The 12177-nt window shown below is 38.1% G+C and overlaps 1 protein-coding gene across 1 annotated transcript in view; it reads left to right on the top strand.

The window, feature by feature from the left end:
• ARL6IP6 (ARF like GTPase 6 interacting protein 6) overlaps positions 1–6204 on the top strand; it is a 38808-nt gene extending 32604 nt beyond the window's left edge. Inside the window, exon 4 of the mRNA XM_069577523.1 lies at positions 4780–6204. Within this exon, the coding sequence (XP_069433624.1) occupies positions 4780–4873 (94 nt within the window). The 3' untranslated portion in view covers positions 4874–6204. The remainder of the gene's footprint in view (positions 1–4779) is intronic.
• The last annotated feature ends 5973 nt before the right edge of the window (positions 6205–12177 follow it).

Genomic DNA, 12177 nt, shown 5'->3' with positions numbered 1-12177 from the left:
AAGACAAATATCATATGATATCGATTATATGTGAAATATAAGCACGGTACAAATGAACCTATTTACAAAACAGAGATTGAGTCACAGATGTAGGAAACAAATACAGTTACCAAGGGGGAAAGGGGGCAGGAGGGATAAATTGGGAGATTGGGACTGACATGCACGTGCTTGCTATGCTAAGTAGATTCAGTTGTGTCTGACTCTTTGCAACCCCATGGACTGTAGCCCTCCAGGCTCCTCTGTCCATGGGATTCTCCAGGCAAGAATACTGGAGGGGTTGCCATGCCCTCCTCCAGGGAATCTTCCCAACCTAGGGATTGAACTGCTGTCTTATCTGTCCTGCATTAGCAGGCAGGTTCTTCACCACTAGCGCCACCTGGCACATATACACACTACTATAAGAACCTATTGTATAGCACAGGAGACTCTTCAATACTCTTTAATGACCTATAGGAATAGAATCTAAAAGAGTGGATATATGTGTATAAATATATAACTGACTCACTTCGATGTACTGCAGAAACTAACACAACATTGTAAATCAACTCTACTGCAACTTAAAAAATAATTTAAAAAGTGAAGAAGAAAGACATTTCTCCAACAACAGAAAATGGAACTTTAGAGTATAAACGGTGAATGTAATATATATTGTTTTTTCCTTAATGAGAGACAGCATTTCCTCAGGGAGGAAAGCTTTCTCTTTGAAATTGTAACCCTTCTTAAATAACACTGGTAAAGTTAATTGGAATACTGACAGTTTCATCTTCCTCAGCAATTTTTGCAAGTAATTTGTTGTATCATTTTGTGTTTCTGAAAGAAACATAAGAGAAATGCTTTGCAAGTGATTGAAATATGGTGAGGTTATTTTCTTTCAGATTTTGGGCTTGGGTTAAGAATTTCTGATTCCAGGTAACTGCTGGTTACTCCAGTCAGGCTCACACAGCTTAAAATTCTTTCGGCATTAGAGATGTCTTGGCTAGGGAGAGAATGAGCAGTAAAAGGCAGCTCAGATGTGTGAAGAAGGAATAGATTAGTATCAACTAGTCATCCTGTCTCCTGCTGAGCCAGTCAGACACACAGACAAATAGCCAGTTGGTTGTATTACTGACAAGCAGAGAGCTTTCTGCTCAGAGCAAAATCAGTTGGCAGTGATGTTACTGTATTAAATTGAAAGAGTTCTGTCATAAGCGTGTTTGAAATGTGGAATATATGTGAGGGAAAGGAAATATAGGAATTAATATGGTATACGAATGAAGACTTCAAGAAAGTGAAGACCACTATGTAGTATTGGCTCAGACAGTAAAGAATCCACCTGCAATGAGGGAGACCTGGGTTTGATCCCTGGATTGGAAAGGTCCCTTAGAGGAAGGCATGGCAACCCGTTCCACTGTTCTTAACCTAGAGAATCCCTGTGGACAGAGGAGCCTGGCAGGCCCCAGTCCATGGGACCACAAAGAGTTGGACACGACTGAGTGACTAAGCACAGCACTGTGTAGTACAGAGATTCAGTTAGGAGTCAACCAGACCATGATTAGAGGAAAAGCAGTAAATATAAAACATGAAAAAAGAGCTGCCAATCTGTTTGGTCTCTCTCTGAAATAAACAAAGGTAATTTATTTGAGACTTATAGTAGTGGCTTATTCAGTGCTTTAATTTGTAGTTTAAAAGTAAGACTGCTGCTGCTGCTAAGTCACTTCAGTCGTGTCCGACCCTCTGCGACCCCATAGACGGCAGCCCACCAATTGCCAGAATCATTGAATTAATTTGAATCTTAAATTTGAAATGTATTCCATTCCTGAATAAATGAAAATAATTAAGGTATAGTTCTTCCATGATTTAGTCACTTTACAAGTTTGTTAGATATCAATATAACTATATTGCTAGAAAGTACATTTCCAGACTACAAAATCTAGATCTAAATAGTGGAAGTCTTGAGTTCCCTTGTGAATTATAAAGGGAGAAGTGATTATGAACTTTTTGGAAGAGGGTAATAGCAAGCAGAAACGCACACACAAACACAGACCTGTAGTTCTTCAGTCTCTTTTCTTCCCTCCACCTCTTGAGTGTGCTTGTATGTTCTTGTTCCTCTGTTTTGATTTGGGTTGGGTCTAGATTTAGGTGTTTTACTTAGAAGCAGGAATTGAAGTAGAAGATCAAAAGAATTTTTCAAAATCTATAGCTAAGCTTTCTTTTCCATAGTAGATAGTGGCTAACATTTATTGATTATTTGGTATGTGCCAGATACCTGATTCTCATAACTTTATGTAAGAGTAGACTTTCTTTTTATTTCTATTTTGGGAAATTGAGGCTCAGTGGTCAAATTCTGGCTTCATACACCCTGAAAGTGGCAAAGCTGGCGCTCAAAACTGTCTCTCAAAGACTCTTAACCACTAATAGGATTCACATGAGTACCTTTTTGTAGGATTCTTTATTATTAGGAATTCTTTAGAACCAAAACAAGATAGTACCTTCTTATAACTAATCTTTTAGGATATAGAAAGAGTTGCATTATTATGAGCTTTGCTTTGAAACCATATTTTTTTCTAGTATTTTTTCTTATTCAGTGTTGCCCATTTATTTCCGTTTTGATTTCAGAAATGTATTGCGGTGGAATAGAACTGTTTCTCAGCATAATAAAATCCACAGTTGGGAATTCTAACATTTACTTTAGGAAGGATCCTGGTTTTGTCATTGAGGTCTCTGTGTGTTTCTGTATTTATTTTTAAATGGTCAAATGAATAGTCAGGTCTTAAATTTTTGAATTCGTATGTTAAATGAAGTCACATGTTAGTTTTCATTATATTGGGTTGGCCAAAAGTTTGTTCAGGTTTTTCCATAACATCTTATGGAGTATTTGACAAAGGGGAATTAAAGTACCTTCAGTTTTTTACAGGACTTCAAAGGTCACAAGTAGGTCATAGAAGAGAAAACCTGCCAAGGGTTCTGTATATCTTCTTCAGGGAGGAAAATCATGTGAATTTAAAAAGCAGTTTTAAACTAGAAATTCCTCAAATATTTTAAGTCCCTTGCCTGGCAGTACATTCATGAACCGCTACAGTGTTCACAGTGGGAGCATGGTATGTCTGAGGTGGTAGAGAGAATAAGAACCACAGCTCTGGAGTATTTCTTCAATGTTATTAAAATTCATTGTTTTACTGGTTTGTGAAAGCCACTGAGCATTTGAGCTTGTACATCTCAGTAAAATTCAATTATGTCAGCATTGTAGTTATTATAATTTCCTAATGTCTGATAAGCTGTACTTTAGAGATTTTTCTATTTTTATTGGAATGTGGGGTCTCAAACTAGTAAAAGAGAACAATAAAGTCCTGAAGTTCTATTCCATGATTAACTTTGTTAGTGTGAATTTAAATATTCTTAGGTCAGTGATAGGTTTTGTTTTGTTTTTACAATGAATGATAATGTTGACAGTTACAATTAGATTTCTGTTCACCAGTTTTTGTGGGAGGAATTTCTTTTTCTTAAAGGGGCAAAATATTTAGTGTTACCTGTTTTATTTTACCAAATAGTAGGTTATACAGCTAGGTAGAATAGCCCTTATGAGCAAACGAGAAGTATCTTAAACTAGTCCCAGATGAGAAGGACTGAGTGGAGAGAGTAATAACTCCCATGACCAAAATAGGAGGCTCTCAGAATACAAGTCTTCTGTAGTCCCAGGTGAATGCAAAGGGGCTGTTCTTCGAAAAGTGTAAATTCTTTAGTCTTTACTCCTGATTTTACTGGACTGGAATCATTATAATAAGGTGCTCTTCAGATGTTAATTTTTATCTAAATACTTGCCTGGCTTTGATCTTCGATTAAAGAGGACTAGGGGCATGGTAACCCTCTCAGTCCAGGGCCCTTATTGTTTAATACTTAACAACTTGATATTCTTACTACTACTAGTATACCTCCCTCTATGTCCTCGATTTGGATTGTTCCACTGAGAAGATTCTTTTCTGCCTCTGACACCAATTGGACACTACCTTCTATTCTTCTTAGCATGTCTCATCCTTATTAGGATAAGCAAAGAATATTAACTGCAATAGAGTTAGTGTAAAGAATGTTAAGAAAATGTAGTAAAATAAGTAAAATTGCTCCACGATCAAGGGAACAAATGTCATAGAAAGTCTGTGCACATGAGCTAGCTGGCCCTCATAGTAATCATAAGACAGTGTCTTTACTGACACCTGGGAACCCACTGAAAGCCACCTAAATTAAGTAACCTATTAAGTTGAAAACTGTAATGTTTATAATAGACATATCTGTTAATGATTTACATATGGACAAATGCTGTTTTTAGTGCTCAGAGAAAAAGTAGAATTTCATGTAATCTAAAGAAAACATGGTATAAGTAGGACAAATACTGGAAAAAATACGTATTTTAAATTAGCAGTAAGAAGAGAGTGGGGAAACCAATGCTAATTTAAATGAAAAAGTATGCTTGTAATATAGTAGTAACAAGATTTATATTTTAGAATTAGGTGATGGTACACACATGTGACTATGAAACACAGTAAAGAAGTTACAGGGATCAAACAGCATTTTACTCCAATTAATGAGATTGAAAAATTATATTTGATAACACAGTTTTTGACAGAGAGCTTACATCTTTACTAGTCCTGTAGCTGTCTAATATTCTTTTTTAACTTGTATATTAATATATAAACAGTGTTTGGGAAACGTGTTTCCAGGTTGTAAGCATTTTCAGTAAAAACTGATGGTGTCTTTGTTACACCAAATTACATTTTCCTTTTTTCATCTGTTTTTTTCTCCCCCTAGGAAAATGACCGGACATTCCTTCCACATGGGCTACAGTATGGCAATTTTGAATGGCATTGTAGCTGCTCTGACTGTAGCTTGGTGCCTCATGTAAACCTGCACTGAAGCAAAGTACTGGATAAAACTTAGTCATGATTACTTTGTAATAACAGAAGAATATCACTGCCTATTCGGAAGACCAAGAAAGTTGCTGCTCATTATGTCGTTCAGATACAAGTCATATCATCATCATTATGGAGGACTTTTTAAACATCATTCTAGAGCCTAGGCATTGGGAATGTATAAGTATTAAGTTTCAAGTAGTTCTTAAAAGTGTAAGATGTTTACCTCATCTTTTTACTTTTGTGTGTGTTGTCCTTATAAGTTGTAGAAAACAATTTAATGCAAATCAAACTCAGAAACCTAGATGCAGAACATCCTGTATCAAAGCCTGCTTTTCTATGTATATACTACATTTTTGCTAAGAAATACTGATAGTACTTTTGAGATAGAAATATTTCTTATTTATTCATTGTATTAGAAAAGCAAACAATGCCTACTACTTTGACATTTTATAGAAGCTACTTTTAAATCAGAATATTTAGTTTTCGATATATAATCAATAGAAGGTGCACTTATTTTTTTAACGGGGTATGGTTCTTTGGTGTTTTTGTTTTTGTTTTTTTTACATATTTTCCTACTATATATTGAATTTGTATCTTTTTAAATTGTTGCATCTAGGCAAATGTAAACATTATTTTTTATCTGGTGCAAACCTAATACCTTCCATTTTTAATAAGTATTTTGTCTTTTAAGAAAAGCACATTGGCCTCACATTTAAAACTAAGTAAACTTATTTTTGACAAAAAAGTAACTGAAAAAAGTTTATTTAAGGAATGATAATATTGAGGAAATTTAAAGCTATTCCCTCTTTCCATTTTCACAATGCCAAATATTTATCTTGGTGCATATATGGTTACTTCAACAGAACTGATACTATCTTTTTTTTAATAAATATAGACTTGACATTTTTATATTTAGGAATGCTTGAAATAGTTTGTTTTTAGTCTCCAAAATTTGGTTACCAAAATAGAAAAAGTATTTTGATACAGTGCGTGTACATGTATAACTTTTTATGTATAGTTGCCTTATTTTCCTATTTAAATGTTCTTTTGTAATTGTGTTGTTTTGTTTTTGTTCTCATTCTAATTAAGCCTTAATTGTTCCAATTCCTTTCTAAATACCTGCTTAGGAATAGTCACTTGAATTTTAGAAAGATGGACTATTTAAAATACTGTTTTCCCTGGCCATAGGAAAACCTGCCTTAGGATAGCATTGTGTAGCAAAACTGCTTATTCAGGCCAGATGGGAAACGAATATATACATCTGTTCATGTTACCTGCTAATTGTTGTTACTGAGTAAATGATTTAATAATGTTTCTAAAAGTCTTAACCTTTTTTTTCTTTTACCATTCAAAAACCTTTCATTGAAAATGCCAAATGCTGCTCTCTCTAATTTAAATTATCTAAAGTGTTTAGATTAATAGGAGAAGGGGGTGTTTTTGTAAGGCACACATATTACACAAACACACACATCCCATGGCTTAATGATTCCTTGCAGAGTAGTGCTTCCTATCTTCTTCCCTACCCCACGAACCCTTCTCCTTCTCCCTTCCCCAGCAACCTTGGCTCCAAAGGGCTCTTCTATTGCAAAGGAATGTACAAGTAACAAAATCAGTTTTTCTTCTCTCTACCCCCAAGAACTCCCCAGCACCCTCAAATTTGGAAAACTTCCTGATTTTTATGTCTTATGACTAAGGAAAATCTAGTAGACCCTTGACATGTAAGTATCTATAAGATACTATATCTATATAACATGGATACATATAAATACTCAGTATGTATCTCTTAAGCTACTTCTGGAGCTCTGTTTCTTTTGGACTGGGACTCCTCTTTCTTGGGAAACTCCTCTCTGCAGTCTATCATAGGATGAAAATATAAACTATCCTACTTCCTTAGCAGAGTGATTGACTGAGGATAGGTATCTAACCAAAGCTAGGCCACTCCTAGTTTCTCATCTTCCCTGGCCACAGTGATTGCAGTAGGAATAAAGACATGACTTAAATTAGGCTAGTCTCTTCCCAGAATTTTTCAGGTTGAAATTAAGGTTAATTAAGCTGGGAAGATACAAACCCAGGAGATGCTGGCAACCAGGGTTTAGCCAAATTCAGTGAAACAGAATAAGGCTGACATGGATACTGCTAATAACATTTCCTATAGTCCCTGATGCCCAGTGGTGACCCTGCTGTTATTGAAATTTGGTTTATTCACAGTTTTGGAACCTAGAAGTCCAAGAATAGGCTGCCAACATTATTGGGTTCTAGTGAAGATAGCTGTCTTACTGTGTCCTCACTGGTGGGAGAGAGGCTAGCTGTCTTCCATTAGAAAGATTCTAACCCCATAATGAGGGCTCCACTCTCACTACCTAATTACCTCCCAAAGGTCCCACCTCCTAATACCATCCTGTTGAGTTTTAGTTTCAACCAGTGAATTTGGTGGTATTCAGGGGGCACCAACGTGCAGTCCATAAAATACCAGTAGCAAAAGTAGGTTCTTTGAAAAGATAAGATAGACTTCTAGTAATAAAACAGATCTTAAAAGAGATTTTCCATGTTTGTCTATTTTTCCATTTCTGCCTGTTTCCTTGATTATATCAGGAACTTGTTGTAAGCAACAGATACCATCTGACTGACTTAAGGAAAAGGAATTTAGTGGAAGGATATCCAGTGACTCTCAGAACTGGTAGGCAGAAATCAAAAAAGTACTGAAAGGTGAACGAGGAGGAAGCAAAGGAACTGTTTGTTGGTAGGAACAGTATGATCAGGATAATAAAATGAATCCTTTTTGTCATTTGTTCTTATTCCTTGCAAGATCAGCTCAAGGTTCAGACTCTTTGGATAGACTACCAACCGACCAAGATTTGGTCATGTGCCTCCTCTATTTAGCTTCTGTAATTTGGGATGAGCAGCCCCAAAAGATAAACATTCACTACAGCTCATTCTTGACTGTTCAGTTTCCCCACACATACCATTCCTTTCATACTTGACTTTCTGAAAGTAAAGCGTGCCTAACAGTGCAGCTATTTACTACATCTGAGGCCAGGACTTCAGAGTATGTTCATTCTTCTAGTTTTGGACATTCTACAAAATATGCTCTTTTTAATCCAAATGACAGGGAAGAGAAATTTCTTAAAATATATACTGTATATGACATCAAGAAGATAGGTAGAAGTTACTGTCTTAAGATCCTGGTCACAAGACCTTCCTTTGTAGCCGTTCTTTTATCTTTGCTTTGGCCACTGTCTTGGCAAATTAGGTTTCTTCCCTAAGAGTGAACAAATTTACTTCTGACGTGTCTAATGTCTTGTTGATTCTTCGCTACCATGTGTGGTAGTACAACACACCCCAGAGTATCTTTAGTTTTCTCTCTATACTCCTCTGCTCACATCGTGTGGTAGCAACTGTATCACAAGGGTAAAACACCCCAACTAACTTAGCAGTCTTTTTTTTGTTTTGCATGATTACCTGGTGGCATAAAGAATCTATAATGTGGCTGTTTGAACTCTTCTGAACTAATTTCTTTCGAACTCTTTCATTATGTACTTAAATCTTTAAGAACAGCAGAGTTCAGAGTTGGGAACAAAGGGCAAAAACTTTGTGAGGATATCACTGGGTGTAATAGTGAGAGGCCTCTTGGTTCCTGGACCTGTGTAATATAGGAATGGGAGAAACAGCATCAAAAGTCAATTGTTGGATAAAAGTACATACAACATCTGGAGAGACCCCAACTTAAAATCTTGTGTCCCAGTTGGCTCCATAACTAAATCTTCAGTAGATTATTCCAATACTAGCTAATGGGAATTCCCTGGCAGTCCAGTGGTTAGGACTCAGACCCTGGGGCCCAGGTTTGATCCCTGATCAGGGAACCAAGATCCTGCAAGCAGAAACAAAACCTAGCAGCTGATAAAGAGATTAACAAAATAAGAATTAATTACATCATCTGACCTCTCCTATGGACTGTGTTTTTTTGGCTAGGGCAGTGTTGTATGAGAATCCATGATAATATATAAACTATTCAGTAAATCCATAAATAATGGTGCTGCCAGGTGTATCACAGGTGAGAAAAGCAAATCTAAGACCATAGTATGTTTACCAATGCGGACAAAACCACTGAGATGTTACTCCTAACGCAGTTAGTTAGCTACCAGGTAACAAGGCTGACTGCCCTGCCCCTCTTCCCCTCCCCCAACAGGTGACACCATGAAAGGGTGATGGGGGCGAAGATGGGGTGGGAACACGACAGTAGCCAGGATCACCTCTGAAATCACACTTGTGTCTGTGGATTCCATCCTTGCCATCCCGCACTTAATTCTCCCATCAAACATGGCTTGACAGGAGGACACTAACACAGAATATGTTATCTTGTCTACTTGATTATTTAGAGCCTCTTTCACAGGGCTTTGGTATGTGCATTAACATATCTCAGACATACTCTCATATTCTGGATCTGCTTCCCAGCCTTATTAAGTTGGCACCAATTCTTTTCCAAGCCCCTGACAATCTAGCCACACTGCTAGTTCCCTCTCCATGACTGTGTATAATCCTTATTTCCTACCACGTCTCTTCAGGCTACAGAGACAACACTGAACTGCTTGAAGTTCTGCTCCCTAGGAGGCTTTTCCTTGTCTGTTCTTCACTGCCACCTGTGCACAGGGGGTTTCATGGCCTCCACCACCTCGTTTATGACTGGTAGGAACATAATATCTGAGCCACCTGGAAGTCAAGCTTGGATTTTTTTTCTGGTCAATCAGTTGTCCATAAGGAACAGCCATGGTTTTGAGTTGAATGAAAAGAGGCAGCGTGACAGGAGAACCCATATGGGGAATGAGAACATGTAGCTAATACTCAACTAATACTCCAGAACTCAGACTAGTTCTGCTGAACAATGGAATTCCAAAGATGTGCCTAATTCAGTAGTTCTCAAGTAAGGATGAATTTTGCCTCACAGTGGCAAACTTTTAGCAATTTAGCTTAAATATTTAGCAGTGTTTAGAGACATTTTCTGAATGTTGAGCTTTAAGCCAACTTTTTCACTCACCACTCTCACTTTTTTTATTTTTTAGTTTTTTATTTTTTTAATTTTAAAATCTTTAATTCTTACATGCGTTCCCAAACATGAACCCCCCTCCCACCTCCCTCCCCATAACAGCTCTCTGGGTCATCCCCATGCACCAGCCCCAAGCATGCTGTATCCTGCGTCAGACATAGACTGGCGATTCAATTCTTACATGATAGTATACATGTTAGAATGCCATTCTTCTCAAATCATCCCACCCTCTCCCTCTCCCTCTGAGTCCAAAAGTCTGTTACACACATCTGTGTCTTTTTTCCTGTCTTGCATACAGGGTCATCATTGCCATCTTTCTAAATTCCATATATATGTGTTAGTATACTGTATTGGTGTTTTTCTTTCTGGCTTACTTCACTCTGTATAATCGACTCCAGTTTCATCCATCTCATCAGAACTGATTCAAATGAATTCTTTTTAATGGCTGAGTAATACTCCATTGTGTATATGTACCACAGCTTTCTTATCCATTCATCTGCTGATGGACATCTAGGTTGTTTCCATGTCCTGGCTATTATAAACAGTGCTGCGATGAACATTGGGGTACATGTGTCTCTTTCAATTCTGGTTCCACTTTCACTTTCATCAAGAGCCTTTTTAGTTCCTCTTCAGTTTCTGCCATCAGGATGGTGTCATCTGCATATCTGAGGTTATTGATATTTCTCCCGGCAATGTTGATTCCAGCTGGTGTTTCTTCTAGTCCAGCGTTTCTCATGATGTACTCTGCATGTAAGTTAAATAAGCAGAGTGACAATATACAGCCTTGACGTACTCCTTTTCCTATTTGAAACCAGTCTGTTGTTCCATGTCCAGTTCGACCTGTTGCTTCCTGACCTGCATACAGATTTCTCAAGAGGCAGGTCAGGTGATCTGGTATTCCCATCTCTTTCAGAATTTTCCAGTTGATTGTGATCCACATAGTCAAAGGCTTTGGCATAGTCAGTAAAGCAGAAATAGATGTTTTTCTGGAAATCTCTTGCTTTTTCCATGATTCAACGGATGTTGGCACTTTGATCTTTGGTTCCTCTGCCTTTTCTAAAACCAGCATGAACATCAGGAAGTTCACGGTTCACGTATTGCTGAAGCCTGGCTTGGAGAATTTTGAGCATTACTTTTACTAGCATGTGAGATGAGTGCAATTGTGCGGTAGTTTGAGCATTCTTTGGCATTGCCTTTCTTTGGGATTGGAATGAAAACTGACCTTTTCCAGTCCTGTGGCCGCTGCTGAGTTTTCCAAATTTGCTGGCATATTGAGTGCAGCACTTTCACAGCATCATCTCCCATCACTTCATGGGAAATAGAGGGGGAAACAGTGGAAACAGTGTCAGACTATTTTGGGGGGCTCCAGAATCGCTGCAGATGGTGATTGCAGCCATGAAATTAAAAGACGCTTACTCCTTGGAAAAAAAGTTATGACCAACCTAGATAGCATATTCAAAAGCAGAGACATTACTTTGCCGCCTAAGGTCCGTCTAGTCAAGGCTATGGTTTTTCCTGTGGTCATGTATGGATGTGGGAGTTGGACTGTGAAGAAGGCTGAGGGCTGAAGAATTGTTGCTTTTGAACTGTGGTGTTGGAGAAGACGCTTGAGAGTCCCTTGGACTGCAAGGAGATCCAACCAGTCCATTCTGAAGGAGATCAGCCCTGGGATTTCTCTGGAAGGAATGATGCTAAAGCTGAAGCTCCAGTACTTTGGCCACCTCATGCAAAGAGTTGACTCATTGGAAAAGACTTTGATGCTGGGAGGTATTGGGGGCAGGAGGAGAAGGGGACGACAGAGGATGAGATGGCTGGATGGCATCACTGACTCGATGGATGTGAGTCTGAGTGAACTCTGGGAGTTGGTGATGGACAGGGAGGCCTGGCGTGCTGCAATTCATGGGGTTGCAAAGAGTCAGACACAACTGAATGACTGAACTGACTGAACTGAGAGACATTTTTTATGGTCGTGAGTGGGGGATATCACTGGCAATCAGTTGATACAGGCCAGGGACACTGCTCAACATCTGTAAGGCCCAGGACAATTCCCCGCTAGAAAGAATAATCACCTCAAATATCAGTAGTGCCAAGGTTGAGAAACCCTGATGTATATATGTACATGACTAAGTGAATTAGATGATGTCCTGTTCAGAATGGACAGCTCGGGTAACAGGGTTATCTGGAGTCCCAAAGTCAGGTGTTCATTCTTCAAAAGGCCAAGTAGAAAGAGCCTGTATCTCAAAAGGAAATTAT

This window comes from Ovis canadensis, chromosome 2 (genome assembly GCF_042477335.2).
Source record: "Ovis canadensis isolate MfBH-ARS-UI-01 breed Bighorn chromosome 2, ARS-UI_OviCan_v2, whole genome shotgun sequence".
In the NCBI taxonomy this organism is placed as follows: Eukaryota; Metazoa; Chordata; class Mammalia; order Artiodactyla; family Bovidae; genus Ovis; species Ovis canadensis.
This window is presented reverse-complemented; position numbering and strand designations above follow the sequence as displayed.